The 18524-nt window shown below is 39.9% G+C and overlaps 3 protein-coding genes and 1 long non-coding RNA gene across 10 annotated transcripts in view; 2 read left to right on the top strand and 2 right to left on the bottom strand.

The window, feature by feature from the left end:
* LOC116930238 (high affinity cGMP-specific 3',5'-cyclic phosphodiesterase 9A) overlaps positions 1 to 1129 on the bottom strand; it is an 11957-nt gene extending 10828 nt beyond the window's left edge. For both annotated transcript variants that reach the window (XM_032937635.2, XM_032937636.2), the window contains exon 1: positions 453 to 1129. In XM_032937635.2, coding sequence (XP_032793526.2) covers positions 453 to 717 — 265 coding nt within the window. In that variant the 5' untranslated portion in view covers positions 718 to 1129. The remainder of the gene's footprint in view (positions 1 to 452) is intronic.
* Positions 1 to 12311, top strand: part of LOC116933597 (DNA-directed RNA polymerase II subunit RPB4) — an 18282-nt gene extending 5971 nt beyond the window's left edge. Inside the window, exons 1-4 of one of the 2 annotated variants that reach the window (XM_045178830.1) lie at positions 9694 to 9851; positions 11689 to 11869; positions 11973 to 12068; positions 12148 to 12311. In XM_045178830.1, coding sequence (XP_045034765.1) covers positions 9785 to 9851; positions 11689 to 11869; positions 11973 to 12068; positions 12148 to 12226 — 423 coding nt within the window. In that variant the 5' untranslated portion in view covers positions 9694 to 9784 and the 3' untranslated portion in view covers positions 12227 to 12311. Of the gene's footprint in view, positions 1 to 9507; positions 9852 to 10024; positions 11494 to 11688; positions 11870 to 11972; positions 12069 to 12147 lie in introns of those variants that run through there. The other variant, XM_032937641.2, reaches the window with a different exon arrangement.
* LOC116930248 lies at positions 8298 to 14683 on the bottom strand. 3 transcript variants are annotated; one of them, XR_006651160.1, is made up of 8 exons: positions 14669 to 14683; positions 13967 to 14588; positions 13450 to 13889; positions 12913 to 13034; positions 9040 to 9333; positions 8833 to 8956; positions 8626 to 8772; positions 8298 to 8507 (listed from the first exon to the last, which is right to left on the bottom strand). It is a non-coding gene; the product is annotated as an uncharacterized LOC116930248 (long non-coding RNA). The 3 variants fall into 3 exon arrangements; XR_006651161.1 differs by having other exon boundaries at positions 13683 to 13889; XR_006651162.1 differs by lacking the exon at positions 12913 to 13034 and having other exon boundaries at positions 13683 to 13889.
* On the top strand, positions 13726 to 18524 carry LOC116930239 (integral membrane protein GPR155). 3 transcript variants are annotated; one of them, XM_032937637.2, is made up of 13 exons: positions 13726 to 13901; positions 14991 to 15122; positions 15192 to 15804; positions 15871 to 15992; positions 16062 to 16383; positions 16451 to 16534; positions 16597 to 16948; positions 17010 to 17177; positions 17246 to 17360; positions 17423 to 17615; positions 17679 to 17839; positions 17902 to 18042; positions 18120 to 18524. In XM_032937637.2, exons 1-13 carry the CDS (start codon positions 13726 to 13728, stop codon positions 18340 to 18342), a joined length of 2802 nt encoding a protein of 933 aa, XP_032793528.2. In that variant the 3' UTR covers positions 18343 to 18524. The 3 variants fall into 3 exon arrangements, with proteins under 3 accessions (XP_032793528.2, XP_032793530.2, XP_032793529.2); XM_032937639.2 differs by lacking the exon at positions 13726 to 13901 and adding an exon at positions 14338 to 14468; XM_032937638.2 differs by lacking the exon at positions 13726 to 13901 and adding an exon at positions 14692 to 14866.

Raw genomic sequence — 18524 nt, 5'->3', positions numbered from 1 at the left:
TACATGGAACCTTAAACTACTAGTCGATTGAAGGGTCGGTGCAAGTTTATTTATATCAAGAACAAATACCATACGCCGGTGCTATATAGGTTCTGTGTATACATTAGTAGGCAGCTAAGGTGATTTTTTTAAAGCTAACAACGTGATGAGGTCCGGTAAAAAGATTTAAAACTTTTTTTTTTTTTTTTGTTTGGCTTTAAAAATATAAAAAAAGACAGACAGACGTGTCTGGGTGGGCGGGATATTATTTACTGCGCAGTTTTTTTTATTTTTCTTCTTTCGTGTTTGTATTCTTTGGCCGGGTGTTAACGACGTTGCCCATCAGGATTTTCATATTTTCCTTTCACAAGACAATGGACAAGGTGACGAGCGTTTGAAGACGATTACGTCACCATTGACGACGGCTATAACACTAATCAATGGCAAACATTTTGTTTGGTTTGTCCACTTACTTTTGATGTCTTCGGAAGGCGTATAGTCTTCGAAGATGGCCACTTCTTGTCGCTGGCCGACAGTGAAGTAGACGGTTTTCCTTCGCTGTTGTTGATTGCTGGGCGGTGCATTGGCAACGCTGCAGTTGCCGATGGATTCGGCCGATATTTGGCTCGGCTGTTGTTGTAACTGTTGCCCACCCTTGAGGATCGCTGGTGAATAAGACAATGAATTGGTTGAATGGCTACTCTTAATTGTCGTGGCATCAAGTTCCGCATGCGCCATATCGGCTGAACGCAGGCACGGCCTCTCTTTGGTCAACTGCTGTCACGACAAGACAATAGGTCGTTGCTACACAACATCATTCATCGTAGGTTAAAAGCACGACAAATCGCTACAGTTAATTGTTTTTTATTTTCGGGAAAAAATGCTTTGTGTGTATGTGTGTGTGTGTGGCTCTTATGGCAATTGATCACGAGCCGTTTTACACTTGGCACTCACGAATGTTCACTTCTTGATTTCCCTTTTGTTTGTTGTTTTACATTTCAAGATGTTATTATTTTTCACCGCAATTCAAATAACGTAACTGAATCGAAATGTTGACGAGCACAGTGTAACATAATGTTTTAAGGTTTAGTTAGGATTTGGCATGCGAATGTTACGTGTTGGCTGCGGTGTTCACCGTCCGAATGTCGGGACGCGACTGAGTCTCCCGTTGAGCCAACAGAGGCTCTTTCTTTCTTTTCTGCCCAACACCATACAACGCAGTGTACAACTCTATCGCTAGCTTTCCCTCTCTATTTTCGCTCCCTCTATATCATAATAATAATCATTTTAAATCGCTGTTCCAGCATTGACATAAGGGAAAACCTCCTCCTCAAGAATTTTTTATTATTATCTTCCAATTTTATTTTGAGCAGACTTTATGCTCGAGGGATATTGGACAACAACAACAAAAATGTATATAGGGAAGCTGCTGCCCCATACGAGCGAAGGTAATTGAGTTATAGCTCGCCTCTCATCTCTTTCTCCAAGTTCATGGGATATTATTAAATATTCATCGTCACCAACAAGGAAATGCCATTTGATCCGTAGTCATGAAAAAAAAAAGAGGGGGAGAATTGTGAATCGAATTTACTTGCATTATTTTTGGCTTTTGAAATTATTATTATTATTTTTTTGCTATTTTATGTTTTTTTAATTTTTTTTTTTCTTGGGATCATTAACTTCGTGTGTAGAATGCATTAGTAAGGTCAGGTGAGTGTGCAGAAACCTCGAGTTTGTTATCCGCAGTCTTTTGATCATCCCGAAACGAATGGAAAGAAAGAAAAAAAACGATGAAAAAAGAAACAAAAGGATCAAAGAATCAAAAAATTATTTATTATTATTTAAAAAAAAACAACAACATTCGACTGATTGTTAACTATCATCAAGTCTCAACATTTTTACGTGCGTCAGTCACTGGTTGCCTGAAAGAAAAGAAAAAAGACGAATTTCGTTCGTCTTCATTCCACCACAAAAATCTACCGTTTGTTTTGTTGAATTTTTTTTTTTTTTTTCGAAAGAAACGAACGTGACACGGATATCTCACGAACATTTTGTTTTTTTGTTTACTCGACAAAAAAAAGGGGGGGAAACGTGCTCAACGAGCAATAAGGAAAGTAAGAAAAAAGATGGCAGACTGGAGGCAGCCGTGTAGAGTTGGTCTCTATGACATCCATACGGAACTGTAGAGAGGCTGTGTGGCCTGTTGGGAGAGATCAATATTCCGCACGCAGGCAACAGTCATCGGACCGATGCCAATGGGACGATATCGAAATTCGTGTTTCGTTATCCCTACATATATATTTGATGGGGGTTTAATTCTTTTAAATAATAAAAAAAAAAAGGGTGGGGGGGAGGTCGAATACAATTTATGTTGGAATTTTTCACAATTATTATTATGGCATTTCTGATTTAAAAAATTTGGTTTTATACGGATTATTATTTTTTGAATGACTCACGCACCTGTTCCTTTTAATTTTGGCTGATAATTTGATGTTGCGATTCTCTCCGAAATTTTGTTTTTTTATTGGCTTGTTTTCTTCGGTTAGTGTCCTTGAAATAGTTGAACCCATGCAACTGTAGATTCTCTTATGGAAGTGGGGTATATGCATATCGGATCGTCCTGATTGAAGGGTATTGACCGCCGTATATGTGTGGTTGGTTACGCTCTTCCTTATGTCAACCAAAATGGCGATGGAAAGCAAAACTGCAAAAAAAAAAATAAAAAAAAAATAAAAAATTAAAGAAAATTCCCTTTTCTTTTTTTAAAATGTTTACTTTAAAAGTAATGAAAATAAAATCCAGCGTCAGCATAAAAGAACTAGTGCGAAATCCAAAATGGGATTCGGTTGATTGAAAATTGATTCGTCCGTTCGGACCTTAAAAAGTCAAGTTTTAAAAAAGAAGAAGAAAAAAACCCAAAATGAATAGACAAATATTTTAAAAGAGAAATTTTGGGAGGGACTTAATCAGCTCTATTTGGGTATCCTGCGAAAGCCGTGTGGGGTCGCGTTCGTGATTTTTATAGATACATACAGCTTACAAGTAGATGTATGACCGCCAATATCTATAAATAGAATCGTTAGCACGTCGTTAGAATACGAGCCGTTCTTGTTTGGTTTAATTTGTTTTGATTGCTCGCCTTTCCATCACTTGACTCTCCTCTTGTCTCTCTCTCTCTCTCGCCCCCTCTCTCTACACGGAGATGGCCGATTAAAATAGAGTCCCGTTTTTCATTCCGCCCAACAACAAAATGTTGACCTTCCTCCACATAAAGACATTCATTTTGAAGAAATTCCCTCTTTAAGAAAAAAAAAATTTAATTGAATTGAAAGAATAAAAATCGCGTGTTTTTATACGCGGACGATCGTGTGTCACAAGAGTCACACAACTATAGCAAGAGAAGTGGCATCATTTGCATAGATGTCGTATCCCCTCCGTTCATTTCCCCCTTAAATGGCCAGGTCTTTATTTGTTGCCCTTCGCCTCCTTTTATATTTTCGCCTTCTCTCTCATATAGTGTGTATAGATGACCCGGGTCACGCTCACGATACGTATCGCATATCTTACACACACAAACACTGATGGGGGTTTAAAGTTCAAACGACTTGTGCATTTTTTTTTTTTTGCTTTATTTTCTGACTGAGCAGATCCCACAGCAACAGTAGTTTTAAAATGTTTTTTTTTGTGTGTGTGTGTGTGTGTCTAAATTTTGTTTTTATTGTCACAAGCCTGCCCGATAATTTATGGCCAAACCCAGAAGCTTGTTGTATATAGACTATTCGTGTAGCTCTTGAGTGTTTTTTCTTAAAGCTTCGGCAGACAAGTGGCTAAACGTAAAAACGAATATAGGCAAGAATGGAAATTCTTTGTGGCTCTTGAGACGGGCCACGTGATGTTTCGATGGGGTTGGGGGGGGGGGAGATCATCTCGTGAATAAATACCGTGATTGGCTCTTGCCTCAAAGAGTTTCCTATACCACCATCTTGACAGCTGCTGATCTTTGACGTCATCCAGTTCCCCCCTTACCTTAAAAAAAATAATTATTATGTAATTGAATAATTAAATCAAATGGAAGGTGGTTGTAAAACGTGGCTAGGATAAATTCCGGTCATCGGGAACGTGTGTGTGTGTGTTAAAAGTGGACGAATGCCGCACGGGGACAAGGACGGCAATGTCGTTGTCTTATCGCTGTCCGTCCCTCTAATGTAAATTTCCGAGAAAACAATGTGATGCAAGAAAAGAAAGACAAACATGAGAATCGAGAAAGGCGATTAAGAAAAAGTAGGGGATTTTTTTTTGTATTGGTTTTCAAAGTGATAACAAAAAGCTATAATTTGCATTCTTTGAACTGGCGTCAGATATGTGCCAATAATATTTTCACCAAAACAATTCTAGTGAATTACAAAGTTCTGGATATATTTTTTTATATACATAGTTTTTGCTGGGACGCATTGGCTTGGCAAATGTCAACGTTTGAATATTCCACTAAATCGAACCCCACCCAATTCGTTGAATTACAAATTGAAGTTGCCGAAGAATACCTCCCACAAAAAATCAATACGACTAATGTCTAGTACAAACAAATCAGAAAGATGGCTGAATTCAAAGAATTTTACTCTTTTCCCAGGAATGATCGCTTTATGTCATTTCGTTCTTCTGCAACGAAACAATCTTACGTCATAATCAATGAATTGTTACGTGTTAGATTGGGCTATATCACCATCGCGCGAACACCATCTTCTATGTGTTGCTGAATGTTGCTACATTATTGATATGTATCGGAACCAATCGCACCAGATGGCTTCTATATCCATTTTCCCGGTGGCTTCAGTATACATTTACAGTGCGTGTTACGTAACGACTGGCGGGATAAAGTCTTTTCTCTTCCATACGGACATCATAGTGGCATAAGGGTGTGGCCCTATATCCTTAAATCAAATGGGGAGGAAATATAAGGGTACGTGTGTGTGGGAGTGATCCAAGATGGATCGGCGTCGATTTTCCTAGCGACGCTTTACGACTCTTTTGCAGTCTTTTATATGGCACTCGCTCACGCCTCTGCCACATTCGTTTATATTGTATTAAAGGGCTCGTGTGTATGTACGTCGCGGTAGCCGGGGAAATAGGGTCGCATCAATAAGTGAATAAGGGGTTTCTCTGCCGAGCGACGATAAACGGCCATAACAACGTGAACGTCGAATGTTTTTTTTGGTTTTTTTTGTTTTTGAAAGAGCATTTGATATTTTTTTTTTGTTTTATTTTGCAAAGTTCTTTTTTTTTTTTCTATTTCTAAAGTGACTTTTATTAAACCTTCGCTCTACGGACATTTCGATCGTAGCGGTCAGTTCGATATGTGGTCAATAAATGGATGGGATCATTACGAAGAAAACTCAAATTGAGTTTCAATTTTTACTGTTTGATTGAGTCTAAAACGCGGAAACAGGAAAAGATCGATATAAGAAAAAGAAAAAAAGAAAAAATTTAACATTTTTGCTCCGTACAAAAGAATTGATTGGGGCCTGGATCAAAGCGGAAGCAATAGGGAGCAACAGTCTATACTCATCAATTGGTATATAGTCTCTCTCTCTATATATATATATATGCAGAGCTCATGTACACAAGGCCTCGGCGCTCTCATTGTTGAGCTGTGTTTTCTCAACTGATTGAAACCCGGTGCTTCGTTTTTGCTTTAGTATTATGAACCCATCGTCTATGTGTTTGTGTACACACGAGACGTTTTTTTCTTTTTATTTTGCAACAAACCTTTCTCCACCATCTCATTTTCGTTCTGCTTTTCTTTGAAAAAAAAACAACAACTAGTGCGCCGGCGGAAGATTGGGGCCAGCATCATAGCCTATTGCTCTCTCTCTCTCTCTTTCTCCCTCTGTGTGTGTGTGTGGAGCTGCTGCCGACCAATCAATACTACTATACTCGGTTTGCAACAGTGGGAAAAAGGACGACTGGCCAACACGAGTAACACGATAAATGTAATAGCAAGGCTTTTGTTTCTATCGAATAGCGTGAGCGAACGGGAGCTAGTCTATATTTATATACCTGACCCCGATCATTGAAAAACATGTCCGACATCAATTCGAAAATGAAGCAATGAAAGGGAAAACATTGAAAAGGTATTGACGTCAGCCAAACGGTGTGCTGATTTATCTGTTGTTGTTGTTTTTAAAAATAACACGTCAATCAATTTAATTTTTTTTTCTTTTTTAAGGTAAGAAAACTTTTAGCGGGACGTGGGATGATGGAACCTGTCAGCGATCTGTACACCCTCCTTTGTCGGTTGCCTTTTTCTACATTTAGTTTTGCCTTTTCCGTCGGTGTCGCAGTTGCAAGTTAACTTTTGTACCGATAGGGACTTGCTACAACTATACTTGTTTCAGAAATATTTCCGTCATCAAGTTTCTGATCGTGATGAGTCTGGCCGTACCCGGCAGTACAACTACTTCAAACATTTTCTGGGGCAAACAATGCGCGGAAAATTGCATCGTTGTCATTCCCCCCCCCCCCATTTTCTTTTAGTCTTGCTGCTAATAAAGCACGATTCTTTTAATTTCCATTCCGTAGATGGCATTGGAAGACCGTGCTCAACCAATATATTATTTATAGTTGGAGGGAAGGCGTAATCCTGTGAACATTTCCCATTATTGATGAACAGTCTGTCAGCGAAGCAGAAGAAGAGATTAAGTCCCGAAGCGAGCTGAATTCTTTGATTGTTATTACCTCAAATCGTTGTCGATTTTTGTGTGAGTTTTAAATAGCGCTATACGCTCCACTTAATTGAGTGTCTATTGCTTAAAAGAGTTTGTAAGAATCGATGAAACAAATTGATTTTCGCATTCCGAGCATGGCGTGCATAATCAACTAATGAAATGTTCTATGGATGATCAAGTCATTAGCTTTTTTCTTTTGCTATCGGATAATCGAACGGAACAAAGTATTTTTCTAATGAATCGAAAAAAAATGTTGATGGCTGAAAATGCAAAAAGAAAAATGTATTCGTGTAATGCACGGTGTACTGGATTGCGGAATTTTCGGAACGCGGATTTTTCGGAACGCGGATTACTAGACACTCACAATCATCCTTTAATAACATGGGGATTACGTCGTGCAGTACACGACGTCGTGAGGATTAAATCAAGTCCGATGATTCACAACCTCTAGACGGATTGTGGGCGTTGAAATACGTAACGTGCCTGGCCAACAGGTGCCCTCTCCTTTAATTCGTTTGAACGTGCTGACGTTGAAAGCGCGTCAAGGTAAAAACTTGCTGGCAACTTCCGCCTAGTTTAAAGTTCCTGCGTAACACAAAACAGTTAGTTAATAGAAGGGGAAAAAAAAATGCATTTTCATCTAACATGAAGTTGTGTGAGGCATGCGAGTAACTTAGTGGGTTTTTTTTTTTGTATTTTGCTTTTAAATTTTGACCTTTGTCTCGTTTTGCTTTCATCTAAAAATCTATTCCGGAAAATGGCTTCATGTTAATAATTTGGGTAAACAGCATTTAATCATTGCCTTCCCCGGAATTGTTTTTCTTTTTGTTTTGCCTATTACTCCAATGGAGAACTCATATTTTTGTGCTGTTCTTGTAAATCCTTTTCTGAATCATTTTCTCACATGTTAGTAGCAGCAACTACTGACGAAAATCTAAGGGAAAAACCCCATTTCGTACATATGAGAGTAGACATTCGCATGTTTTTCTAAATCCGGGTGTATCGCTCTGCCATCTGTTTTATTCATGTTCTCTCTTTGTACATTTTCAGTTCGAAGTGATCCCAGTGCTAGCGGATCCTGGATATTGCGTAATCCGTGCATTGTTCATGCTGAACAGTGTTCAGTCTGGATGAAGAAAATCCAAAGAACTGGGAATAAAAACCAACAAACGTAAGAGCCGTTGTAGAGTTATATATGGGAATAATAATTCAGTTGGTTGGAGGACGAATCACGGGACCCGACACCACAGATTTTATTAATGCATTTTTTTTTATTTTAGTGTTATGCAACAAATCAAATTAAAACTGGAGAAATCTGGTAAACAAACTGGGGTTTTTGATTGATTTTGATTTGATTTCTGCCAAGTCTATTTACTGAGGATTATAAGTTTAAGTTACCGCATTCGCATGAAACTAATTAAGCTATTTTTATGTAATCCCATTTGCTCGCTAGTTTTAATTAATTCTAGCAGCCTGCACGGAACTGGGGTCGGAAGAAGATGTTAGGTTGAGTTTGAAAGCCTTTTAAAGATAGACAACGCCGGACAACGCTGAGACCATTACGAAACACTTTGTAGCCTACATAGAAGTAGTTTCTTTTTTATTGTTACGAATACTTTATTTGTTTTGAACAAGAAATCATTTCAACAGTTTGATAATGGAAATATTAGTTCATCTGCCATCCGTCAGTTATATAGGTTGAATAAGTATGGAAATCGTTTTTGGTAGTCTTACTGGCTCACAGCGACGTTGATTTGATGTTGTCTTCGATGGCTTTGAATATTATTGAATCTTTTAAATTTAAATCTGTTACCAATAAACCAAACAAACCAATTAGTCAGCGCGATAACGAGTTATTGTGATGATTACGACTTACGAGCAACAATTTCGAATTAATCTACTGTATGTTTATAACATTAGCTACCTAATTCATTGATGGCCGTTGTTACCAATGGCTCAAGGGTTGTCAATTCCGGCTCTTCAGGACCCAATAAAAGAACCTATGGCACTACGATGGCTGTGATGACAAAGAATATGATGATACCTGTGATAATCCACTTGGTCAGCTTTCCTGTTAAAATACGAAGAAAAGGTAATAAAAAATGGATTACAAATGAGAACAAATGCTTACCACAACACTTGCATAGTGCACAGCATGCTGAACACATTTTAAATATTTATCAATTAAAACGTGACTTCAGAATCTCTTCGGAGCTCCGTCTGTTACACTGAACTAATGTCGATTTTAGGGTAGGCTATTGGTATTGCGTATTTATATACAATACAAAACAAATTTAGTCACATCAAGAAGCACACGAAATAATCTATAGCTAGTTACCGGGCTGGTTGCATGGGTACCGATAAGATAAAACGAGGAAATAATTCCCTGCGATCCTCTCTCTTTTTCCTTGTATCTGCAATGGGCTGGGAATTACGTCAACCCACTTATTTATGACGTAATCCAGGATCAGAGGTCATCCAGGATAATTGATGAATTACAATTGAAGCATACGAGTCCGAATACAAGGCTGACATGACGACTTTACATTTAATATTTGCATTTGCTGCGCTCACTTGAAAATTGTTGCAGCCATCTCCGGTATTCATCACGCGTACATGCAGGATGCAGCACCTAGAGAGAAATAACAGGACGAGTATTTCCTAACTGTTGGTTTAAATCCACTGACCTGTCAAGATAAGCACATCCTGTCTATCATTTTATATATATATATACATTTTTTTTATTTCGTCATGGATGATTCATAGATACATATATTAACTTATTAATTCGAGAAACATGTTATAGGATACACAGCGTCAGGGAGGTATAGGATACACAGGGAGGAGTCACATTTTGTTCTTGTTGGCCGCAGGGCAACTGCCAATTTAGATCACTATTCATTGATAATCGGGGAATCACCGATATCACCGCACCGACCACTGAAATTACTTCCCCGATTAAGATTATCCCCGCACCGGGATAACCGGTGCGCACCTAAAAAGCTCCCCGATTGGCGCGGGGCCGAGCGCTAGCCAAGTCCAATTGATGACAAGTCTGGCAACGTCGAAGGCTTGTTTGGAAAATGGCCGCTCACAGCTCCGCTCAAGAAATTACGGATGAAGACGCCGCTGTCCTGCAGTTTCCCAAAGGTAGAACACATTATTTTCCTTCTTTTCCCATTTGTCTGAATTTCGTGATGTGCCTGGCTTGAGGACATATTGTGTCAAGGGGAGTTACATTGTTACGGTTTACTGCTGTTACATCTATATTGACCAACGAACAAGACTCGTGAAAGTTTAACTCATTTACAACGAATTTCCAGAAATGTCGCCAGAGTCCTGTGGCAGTTCTCTATGGCCAACAAGGAAGTCCAATTCTGAAGTGTGTTTCATTTGTTTGAAACCCCTGTCTGGGATTTTCATCAGGTGCGAAGAGTGTGTCAGGGTCGATATCTGTCCAGCTTGCTTTGCCAAAGGAAAAGAAAGCAAACAGCATTTGAACAATCACGGCTACAGGGTCATCAGGGATGACTTCCCTCTTTTTGATGGCTGGACAGCACGTCAAGAGCTAAATCTGCTCGATCAGTTATCTACCCATGGTCCATCAAATTGGATAGAAGTGGCCAAACGTTTTAAAGCCACACCTGAAGAATGTGCACACCATTACAACAAGTGGTATCTGGAAGACCCGGTGGAAGCCCTGCCTCGGCCAAAAAGTCCAGATCGACTGTATCGGCCCCTTCCAATCGTCTACAGAACGGGGACACACGACCCACCGAGACCTGTGCCGGGAAGTGTTTACCACAGAGACATGGCTGGTTACTGCGCTGCTCGTGGCGATTTTCAAGTGGAACCTTTTCAGAGCGCAGAATTAGATGTGGCATCCTTACAGGATGAAACTAAGCCGGAAGCGGATGAAGAGATTGAGGAAGAGGATTTAGAACTAGAACGTGCATTGACCATAGCTGTCGTACAAGTGTATAACGATAAATTGCGTGAACGATTTCGAAAAAAACGCATCATCCAGGAGCATGGTTTGATCAATTTTCATCGACATTTAGCGGCTCGTTACCGTTACGACTCTACGCTAACACATCGCGTGTGTGAGCGTCTCTCTGTGTTTTCCCAAGTGCTGAAATTCCAAGACCACTGCAGGCTTTTCGAAGGTTTGCACGGTCACGCCGAATTGCGACAGCGAATTCAGCAACTGCAAAGGTACCGACACTTGGGAATCAAGACATTAGCTGCGGCCAAAATTTACAAGCAGCTGCAGGTCCGTCGCGAGAAACAGATGAAACAATGGAAGCAATTTGCTGCCAATTTGCATGCCGCCTTTCCCGTGCCACATCAACATCAACAATTGGTGGCATCGGCTCTGCTTCAAGGAAGCAATGGCAACGCTTTGCTGGCCTCCACTGGCCATTTCCCACAACAACGAAGAAGTGCACCTCCGTTGGACATAGTCGGACTGCCCGGTTACGACAAATTAAACGAAGGCGAACGACAGTTGTGCTCCGTTTCACGCCTCGTACCCGAATCGTATTTGGAATTCCGTAACATTCTGATTGCCGAGTGCCGCAACCGCAAAGGCATTCGATTGGCACAAGCCAGGACGTTAATCAAGATTGATGTGAACAAGACGCGCAAGATCTTTGACTTCCTTTTAGAAGAGAAACTAATCTACTTGCCCGCTTGATTCATGGCACCACTTGTTATAATATTATTTGTTTTGTACAGGGCAGAGAAGAGTGGGGAAAAGGAGATGAGCAATAAACTTGCATTATACAGTCAAGCACGATGTCGTGTTAGCGTGTTGAAATCATCTAGCATTACCTGGTTTTATTCTGACAGCTCATGTAGGGCTTGCGGATAAGAGGGAAAGGCAATTTTTAAAAAGGCGACATATGTGCCGTTGCTAGTTTTTGGTTAGTAAACAATCCCCTAATGCGGTTTTCATTTCTTTCTGTCTCCTTCCTCATTATTCTAGAGTTCGAGAATGCGGAAACGTTGCTGATATCCGAAGTCCACATGTTGCTGGATCATCGTAAATTACAGAATGAGAGCGCAGAGGACGAACAGGAATTGTCGGAAGTCTTTATGAAAACGTTGAATTACACGCAGCGTTTTAGCAAGTTCAAGAATCGCGAAACTATAGCCGCCATCCGCAGGTTTATTTTATTTTTTTCTCTTTTGTTTTTTAGGTGGGGAGGGGGGCGTATTTTCAGTGTTAAACGAATGATCCAACAATATTCCTCTTTCATTTTGATGCAGTTTGCTTATGCAGAAGAAGTTACATAAATTTGAACTGGCGGCCCTTGCCAATCTATGCCCGGAAAGTCCCGAAGAGGCCAAATCTCTCATTCCCAGGTAAAAGTTCAGCCTTACCGGTTGATTAGATAACGAATTTTGTAAACAACTGCCCTTTTTTGGTGGGGTTTTGCCGCAGTCTTGAAGGCCGATTTGAAGACGAAGAGCTTCGACAGATATTGGAAGACATACAGACGAAGCGAAGCTTCCAGTATTGACCACGGTCAGCTAATCAGTATCAGACGAAAACACTCGAAATTCCCACTTTTTTTGTGTGTGTCTAATTACAAATTTCTTTTTCAACCTTTTGATTTTATATGAAAAAACAAAAACAAAAAAAAAAACAAAAAATATTATTTTTCATTTCTTCTGCTATTCATGGGCGAAAAATTCAAGATTACCATTGAATGCCTATGTGTGCGTCACTGAGTAGAAAGATAGAGTTGATGAAAGTAGTCGCTTGGTTGGTCTCACTTAAAAGCTATTGATTGAATTTTACACTGCGAATGCAGTTGCAGCCGGAACTCTACTGGGCCCATCACGACCCTCCCATTTCCTTTGCTTTGCCATATCTTAGTGTTCCTCGTCGATCTCATTTATTAGGAACGGTTACTATGCCAACCGCAGACTACCCCCTAAATTATGAAGAAAATGTGTTTCGAGACATCTGCGACTGATCGATAACTTTGGCTTACCACAAGACTGAAAATGTAGTCTCGTGTAACATATTGAATTCAAGATCCACCTGCACCGTGAATGAGTACCCAAACCAGGTAATGAGGTACGATTTTGCCGAGGATTTTGGGGAAAGTACGTGGTTTAGCCATACCGCATTTTAATTAGATTCCCTTAAGGCAAAGATAGGTCTCGTCCTGTCGTCTCATCCACTCACGTGATTAGATACCTGAACGAGGGGGATCCACTGGCTTGGAAAAGAGCCAACAGCATCGATGCATGTCGGTTAGTGTCTGTTTCGATGTCAGGTAATTTGTCGGAGTTGCCAGGTAAAAGTTGAATCTTGAGTTTCTAAGAATAAGTAACAAGTATAGAGGGGGCGTTAGCCTGTCCATACTATTATAGTGAAAGGAAAGTGATGAAAATATTCTTTTTTTCTACTCAGGTAAAAGAGCCTACAGTACGTCAAAATTGTCGTTTTGCCTTTGCAATCGAGTGGATTGATTTTGTCATAGTTTGCCTTTACTGTGATCCACAGAGACAAGACTATCTTAATAAAGGTGTTCTTTTTGATCGAATGAACCATGACATTACAAGGTTGTCGTAATTTACAGTCTTGACTCTACAAATTGTATCGAAAGCACTACTTTTTATTTGCAGCCGACGAAAAGTAGGTAGGATATTTTGGCTTTTCGTCTGCTACTTTATTGTCAACGAAGTTCACGTGCTCTTTTCGAGAGTCGTCGAGGGCAATTCATTTTATTACCTCTTTATTGCCAACTATCGAGTATAGGTGGAAGAAATAAATGGGTTCATTTGGTTGCCTGATGCTACTAGTTGACCGTATCGACGATCTATTTGCGTTCCAAATCACTTAAACTACACTCATTAAAAGCAATCGAGGCTCTTGTAAATGGCGTTCACTTAGACTTTCGTAAAGTATCGACTTTGAAAACTGCACTGTCGAATGACTAGTGGAAAGATTTATGGGCCACCTACTTCGATATCCGTCACGCCTATATAGGCAGCCGTTTGCATCGTGATGGTACTCGATGAACTCCCGTTTATTTCCCAAATGTGTTGTTTCCAGTGGTGTGCCAGAATCAAACGACTTAGGTATTGGAATGGCGCGATATATCATCCGGTTTTGCCTCCTAATTACGTCGTTCTTCTAGTCTGCCTTTCAACTCGTTCCACCAAGGTTATCTTTATGACAAGGTACGTAAATTAAATGTATATACGCAGTTGCTCATGGTCGCATTTCATTTTGTTCGTTTAATAACCTGATAAAACCAGGTGAAACCCTTCTAGGACGGTCCACGTTATCGTTAATTTGTGTTGGCATAAAATTTTGCTATGTTCACCAGCTTATCGAGCTTACTTGTATTTTTCTGTTTTCACGTATTTATCCCATCGCTCGAGGAGCTAGTGATGTGTAAAGAATGCGTCATCAGCTATTTGGGTTTAACAAATATTACGTCACGATAATTGTTCACTTGACGAATGGAACAACAACAAAGTGACTAACTGTGACGGCGTAACACTTTTTGGGTCACGTGCCTTGATGGTTGAACACGATAAATTATGTAAAATCCAAAATCTGGGAATGATGGGAGGAGAATTTCTATTCTAGATGTTGGACTGACCAAGAGAAGTTGGAAAGATCGTCTCGTGCTTTGAGAACTCTTTCATTGGATTCTATCCAGGCGTGATAAGATTTCCTCGTTTGGAACTTCAATTCGTTGAATTTCTTGTCAATAGCCGCCATCCCTTTCGGCGAAACCAGTAAGTACGCCTCATTTTTGGTGTTATGCAACTGTTATTTAACCGACAATTTTAACAATTATTTACACCGAAAACCATCAAGACATGGCCGATTAAGCCGATCTTGTAACTGTTTTTATCCTGGATAAAGAAAATGTTAATATACAAGAACTCTAGCTTTAAAGACACAGTGTTAAAACGTGTGTGGGATATTAGGTTACCGCCAAGGTCGTCCGATAGATGACTTGTTCCCGACTCCCGAAGAGAGTTTGTTTACATTTGGCTGCTTTAGTGATCTTAACTGTTTTGCCCGTATCTTTTTTCGCGCGTCATCAGATTAGTAGGGTGATCTGTTATCATGGCAACCTATGTCACGTAGAAAAGTAAAGCCTGATTGCGTACTTGTAATTTCGTGGAAAGTAAGTCTTCTGTTGGTGAGACTAGGAATTACGAACTTTTGACTGATTTGCGAGGCGTGAAAGCATACCTATCCAGACAAATATTGGTTACAGTTAAAAGCTGTCTTGTTTTTTCCCCTGTCAGGTACGCGTGGCTTCGTTTTGAAATGTTATCCACTGCTACAGTACCAACTGAAAGTCCTTCAGGTGGAGAAGATGTTTCATTTGATAACTTGTATCCCGCCCTGATAGAATGTTTTGCTGTTATTCTTTGCGGGTATGTATATGTAGATATATATATATAAATATTATTTTAGTTATCTTAATTATATCTTTTTTGTGTCAGGTATGTGGCTGGTCGATTGAATATTATCTCAGCTACAGAAGCCAAAGGCTTGAACACATTTGTGGGCACGTTTGCTCTACCATCACTCATTTTCATGTCGATGGCCACACTAAATCTGAGTTCAGTTAACTGGCAGTTCTTACTTGCAGTTTTGTTAGCCAAAGCCTCAATTTTCATAACAGTCCTTGTAATAACGTTACTTGTAACAAGACCTGTTGACATGTCAAAATCTGGGCTGTTTGCTATTTTCTGCACCCAGTCTAATGATTTTGCATTAGGATTCCCAATTGTAGCAGCCCTTTACAGCAAATCACACCCTGCATACCCTAGTTATCTTTACCTCATGGCTCCAATATCATTGGTCATCTTAAACCCTATAGCATTCCTCTTCATGGAATTGGGGAAGCGCAGAACTGACGCATCAACATCGATAGATAATCCCCTAATTCCCAATAGAAGCGAACTTCCAAAAACAGAGTCGACAAGTTATTTAATTTTAAACATTTTAGTCAAAGTCCTTTTCAATCCCGTTGTTTTCATGACGACTCTTGGCATGGTTGGGAACCTGGTTTTCCACCAGCAATTACCAATAATTCTAGAAGGAATTTTGAAGGTTTGAAGAAAAATCTGCAATTGCATGCCAATCAGAATTGATAAAACTACAATTTAGCTTTTCTAGGTGTTCGGTAGTGCTTTTTCTGCTGCGGCTCTCTTCCTTCTTGGATTACGAATGGTTGGCCAAATGCATCAGTTGCAGGGTGCCAATCTCGTTATACCTTGCATCTTAATTTGCGTTAAATGGTAAGAAGAAAATTGGAATGTAGAAGTTTGCAGAAATCAATATTAATAATTTTCTATTATGTTTCAAAGTTTGGTTCTACCGATAGTCACCAGAGAATTTGTAACCGTCCTTAACGCGGGAGCTGATGCAAACGAAACGGTAGACCTTTCTAATTTTGGCTTCCTCTACGGTACTTTTCCCACGGCTCCCGGAGTATTTGTCTACGCAACACATTTTGGCGTGAATGTTGATCTAGTTGCCAGTGCAGTAACTGCCGGAACTTTCCTGTCCGCACCCCTTATGTTCATTTCTGCCAAGATGTTGACTCTAACAAATTTAAACCCATCCAACTACATCGAAGAATTAGATGCTTTCCTCTTCGATATCAGTATCATCAGCGCCATCGCTACGGTACATGCATTTTGATTTCAGAAGTATTCTTTTTTTCATTTTTTTATATAAGATTCTTTTTCAACAGGCTTGGGTAATAGGTATTTTCACAGTTGGCAGAAAATGGAAAAAGATTCCTCATTTCTTCACCCTCTGTTTAGTTATTTCTCAAGTAAGTAATGATATAAAAATTTATGACAATCAAAAGATTTATATTTTCTTCCATCTATTTAGTTCCTGGGATGCTTTGGCGTGATTTTATGGTCTTCCCTCGGTTGTTGCGACAAAACATGGCAATTGTACCTACAATTTGTCTTTATCGCTTTGGGAGTTTTCGGTTCGCGTTTGTGGACTGCTCTTTTGGCGCTTTCACTCTATTTCCTCCGCACTCGCAGCTTGTGCTTTGTCCTTAAACTAAGGCCGTGGTTTGTTGTAATTGGCTGGGGTATCCCCGCTGTTATAGCTGCCGTGCTACTCTCAACTGTCGATTCGGAAACTGATCACGCACAGAAATCCGATCCAAATTTCCAGTATGGTCAAACACAAGCCATTGTAGCCGTGGTGGTTCTTATTTCATCGTTCCTAGGTATTTTTCTTTTAGATACTATCGAATATACTTGTTATTCTATGATCAATTGTTTTTGCAGTTACTGTGACCTGCCTTATCATGCAGCAGCGATACGGGAAGAAATACAACGAGTACCAATCAGTGCGTGGAGACGACGAATCAGACCACGCCAATGATCCAGGACAAACACGACCAAACCCTTCCGTCTTAGATATAGAGGATTTTGGAAATATTTTGACGAGAAATGGTAAACTTTCCATCGTCTATTCCAGGCGACGTACATCTGAGTAAATCCAATGATTTGATCCGCTGTAGGCCGTACAAGACAACGAGAGGAGACGGCGGCTCTCTTGGATGAAACAAGCGCAGAAGAGGATTTACCCAACAACGAGTCTTCTACTGATTTGTATTCAGCCAATGACACGGATGGGTTCGTTAGCCTAGAAGATTGCTTCAAATTTGTTTTCCGAAATATTATTCTTTTATACTTAGGGCTGCGACGGAGTTCTGTTCCTCACCGAACTGTGACGTCACGCAACAACAACAGTGTGTACAAATAGTAAAGCAATACAACTCAACACACACAGAGCCAGAGGAGGCTTTTATTCTTAACGATCCAAATGAAGAATATCAAATACTTCGGCATATTGTACTTTTGCTTATCCTTTCCTGCTCGATGTTTGTGGTAAGCGCAAGCAGTTTCCAAAGATATCCATGGTATTTCTTTAATGAATTTTTTTGTAAATAGGGTATTGCGCTTTGCATGTGGACCATCATTGTGGAGGGAGTTAGTGGAATTTATCTCGAGTTGCTCTTCTTCGATGGAGTTCTCAATTATGGACAAGGCTTTTTGGTCTGCATGATCTTTGGTTTCGACAATAAGTTGATCGTTTCACCATTGATGAAGAAGTACGAGGAGTATTGTAATTGTTTCGAGCTAAATCAATAACTCCAAATTGTCGTGGTAACAGGTGGCGTCAATTCTGGGATGGAGCGAAATCTTTGGGACTACCTCATTCCGATACCCTTAGCCTTGAAACAAAATTGATTTGCGAGCAGTTCCGCACGTATCACATGAGCAAATGCATTGCAGATCTCGTTAGAGACAAACGGTAATATTTTAGCTACATTTTTCGGCCCTATAGCTATTAGCAAACATGCACGTAACATGTCCATTCATTAATTGCAGGAGACGGCTCAAAACATATCGAAGGGTCTTCCTCGGAACAGAGCTGGTCAATTGGTTAATTTTGGTAGGTCTTGCACATGACAGGTTAGAGGCATTGCGCTATGGACGTCATTTGGTTGACGGCCGACTCATAAGACATATTAAGAGTGAGTATCACTTTCACGATCAACCGTATTTTTATACTTTCCAAACTGCTAACACCAATGGGAATGTGTCGAGTTAACTGTAAATTTATGGGAGATTGAATCTTATCGTAACGAGCGAAGGAAACGTTCAACACAAAAATTTCATTGTTATGGAATCACACGGAAGTGAAGAAAAATCGCAATTGGACGTTTAGTGATATGCTTATTATATACCAATTTAAATATGGAAAATCAAACAATAAATTTTTGTTAACACGTA

This window comes from Daphnia magna, linkage group LG9 (assembly GCF_020631705.1).
Source record: "Daphnia magna isolate NIES linkage group LG9, ASM2063170v1.1, whole genome shotgun sequence".
Taxonomy (NCBI): Eukaryota; Metazoa; Arthropoda; class Branchiopoda; order Diplostraca; family Daphniidae; genus Daphnia; species Daphnia magna.
This window is presented reverse-complemented; position numbering and strand designations above follow the sequence as displayed.

What these genes read in the sequence shown, in the direction of transcription:
- LOC116930239 (XM_032937637.2), top strand. Translation starts at nt 13,726, where the DNA reads ATGGTACTCGATGAACTCCCGTTTATTTCCCAAATGTGTTGTTTCCAG. An exon ending in AAGGTTATCTTTATGACAAG is followed by an intron (nt 13,902 to 14,990) that starts GTACGTAAATTA and finishes TTCCCCTGTCAG; the next exon opens with GTACGCGTGGCTTCGTTTTG. An exon ending in TTCTAGAAGGAATTTTGAAG is followed by an intron (nt 15,805 to 15,870) that starts GTTTGAAGAAAA and finishes TAGCTTTTCTAG; the next exon opens with GTGTTCGGTAGTGCTTTTTC.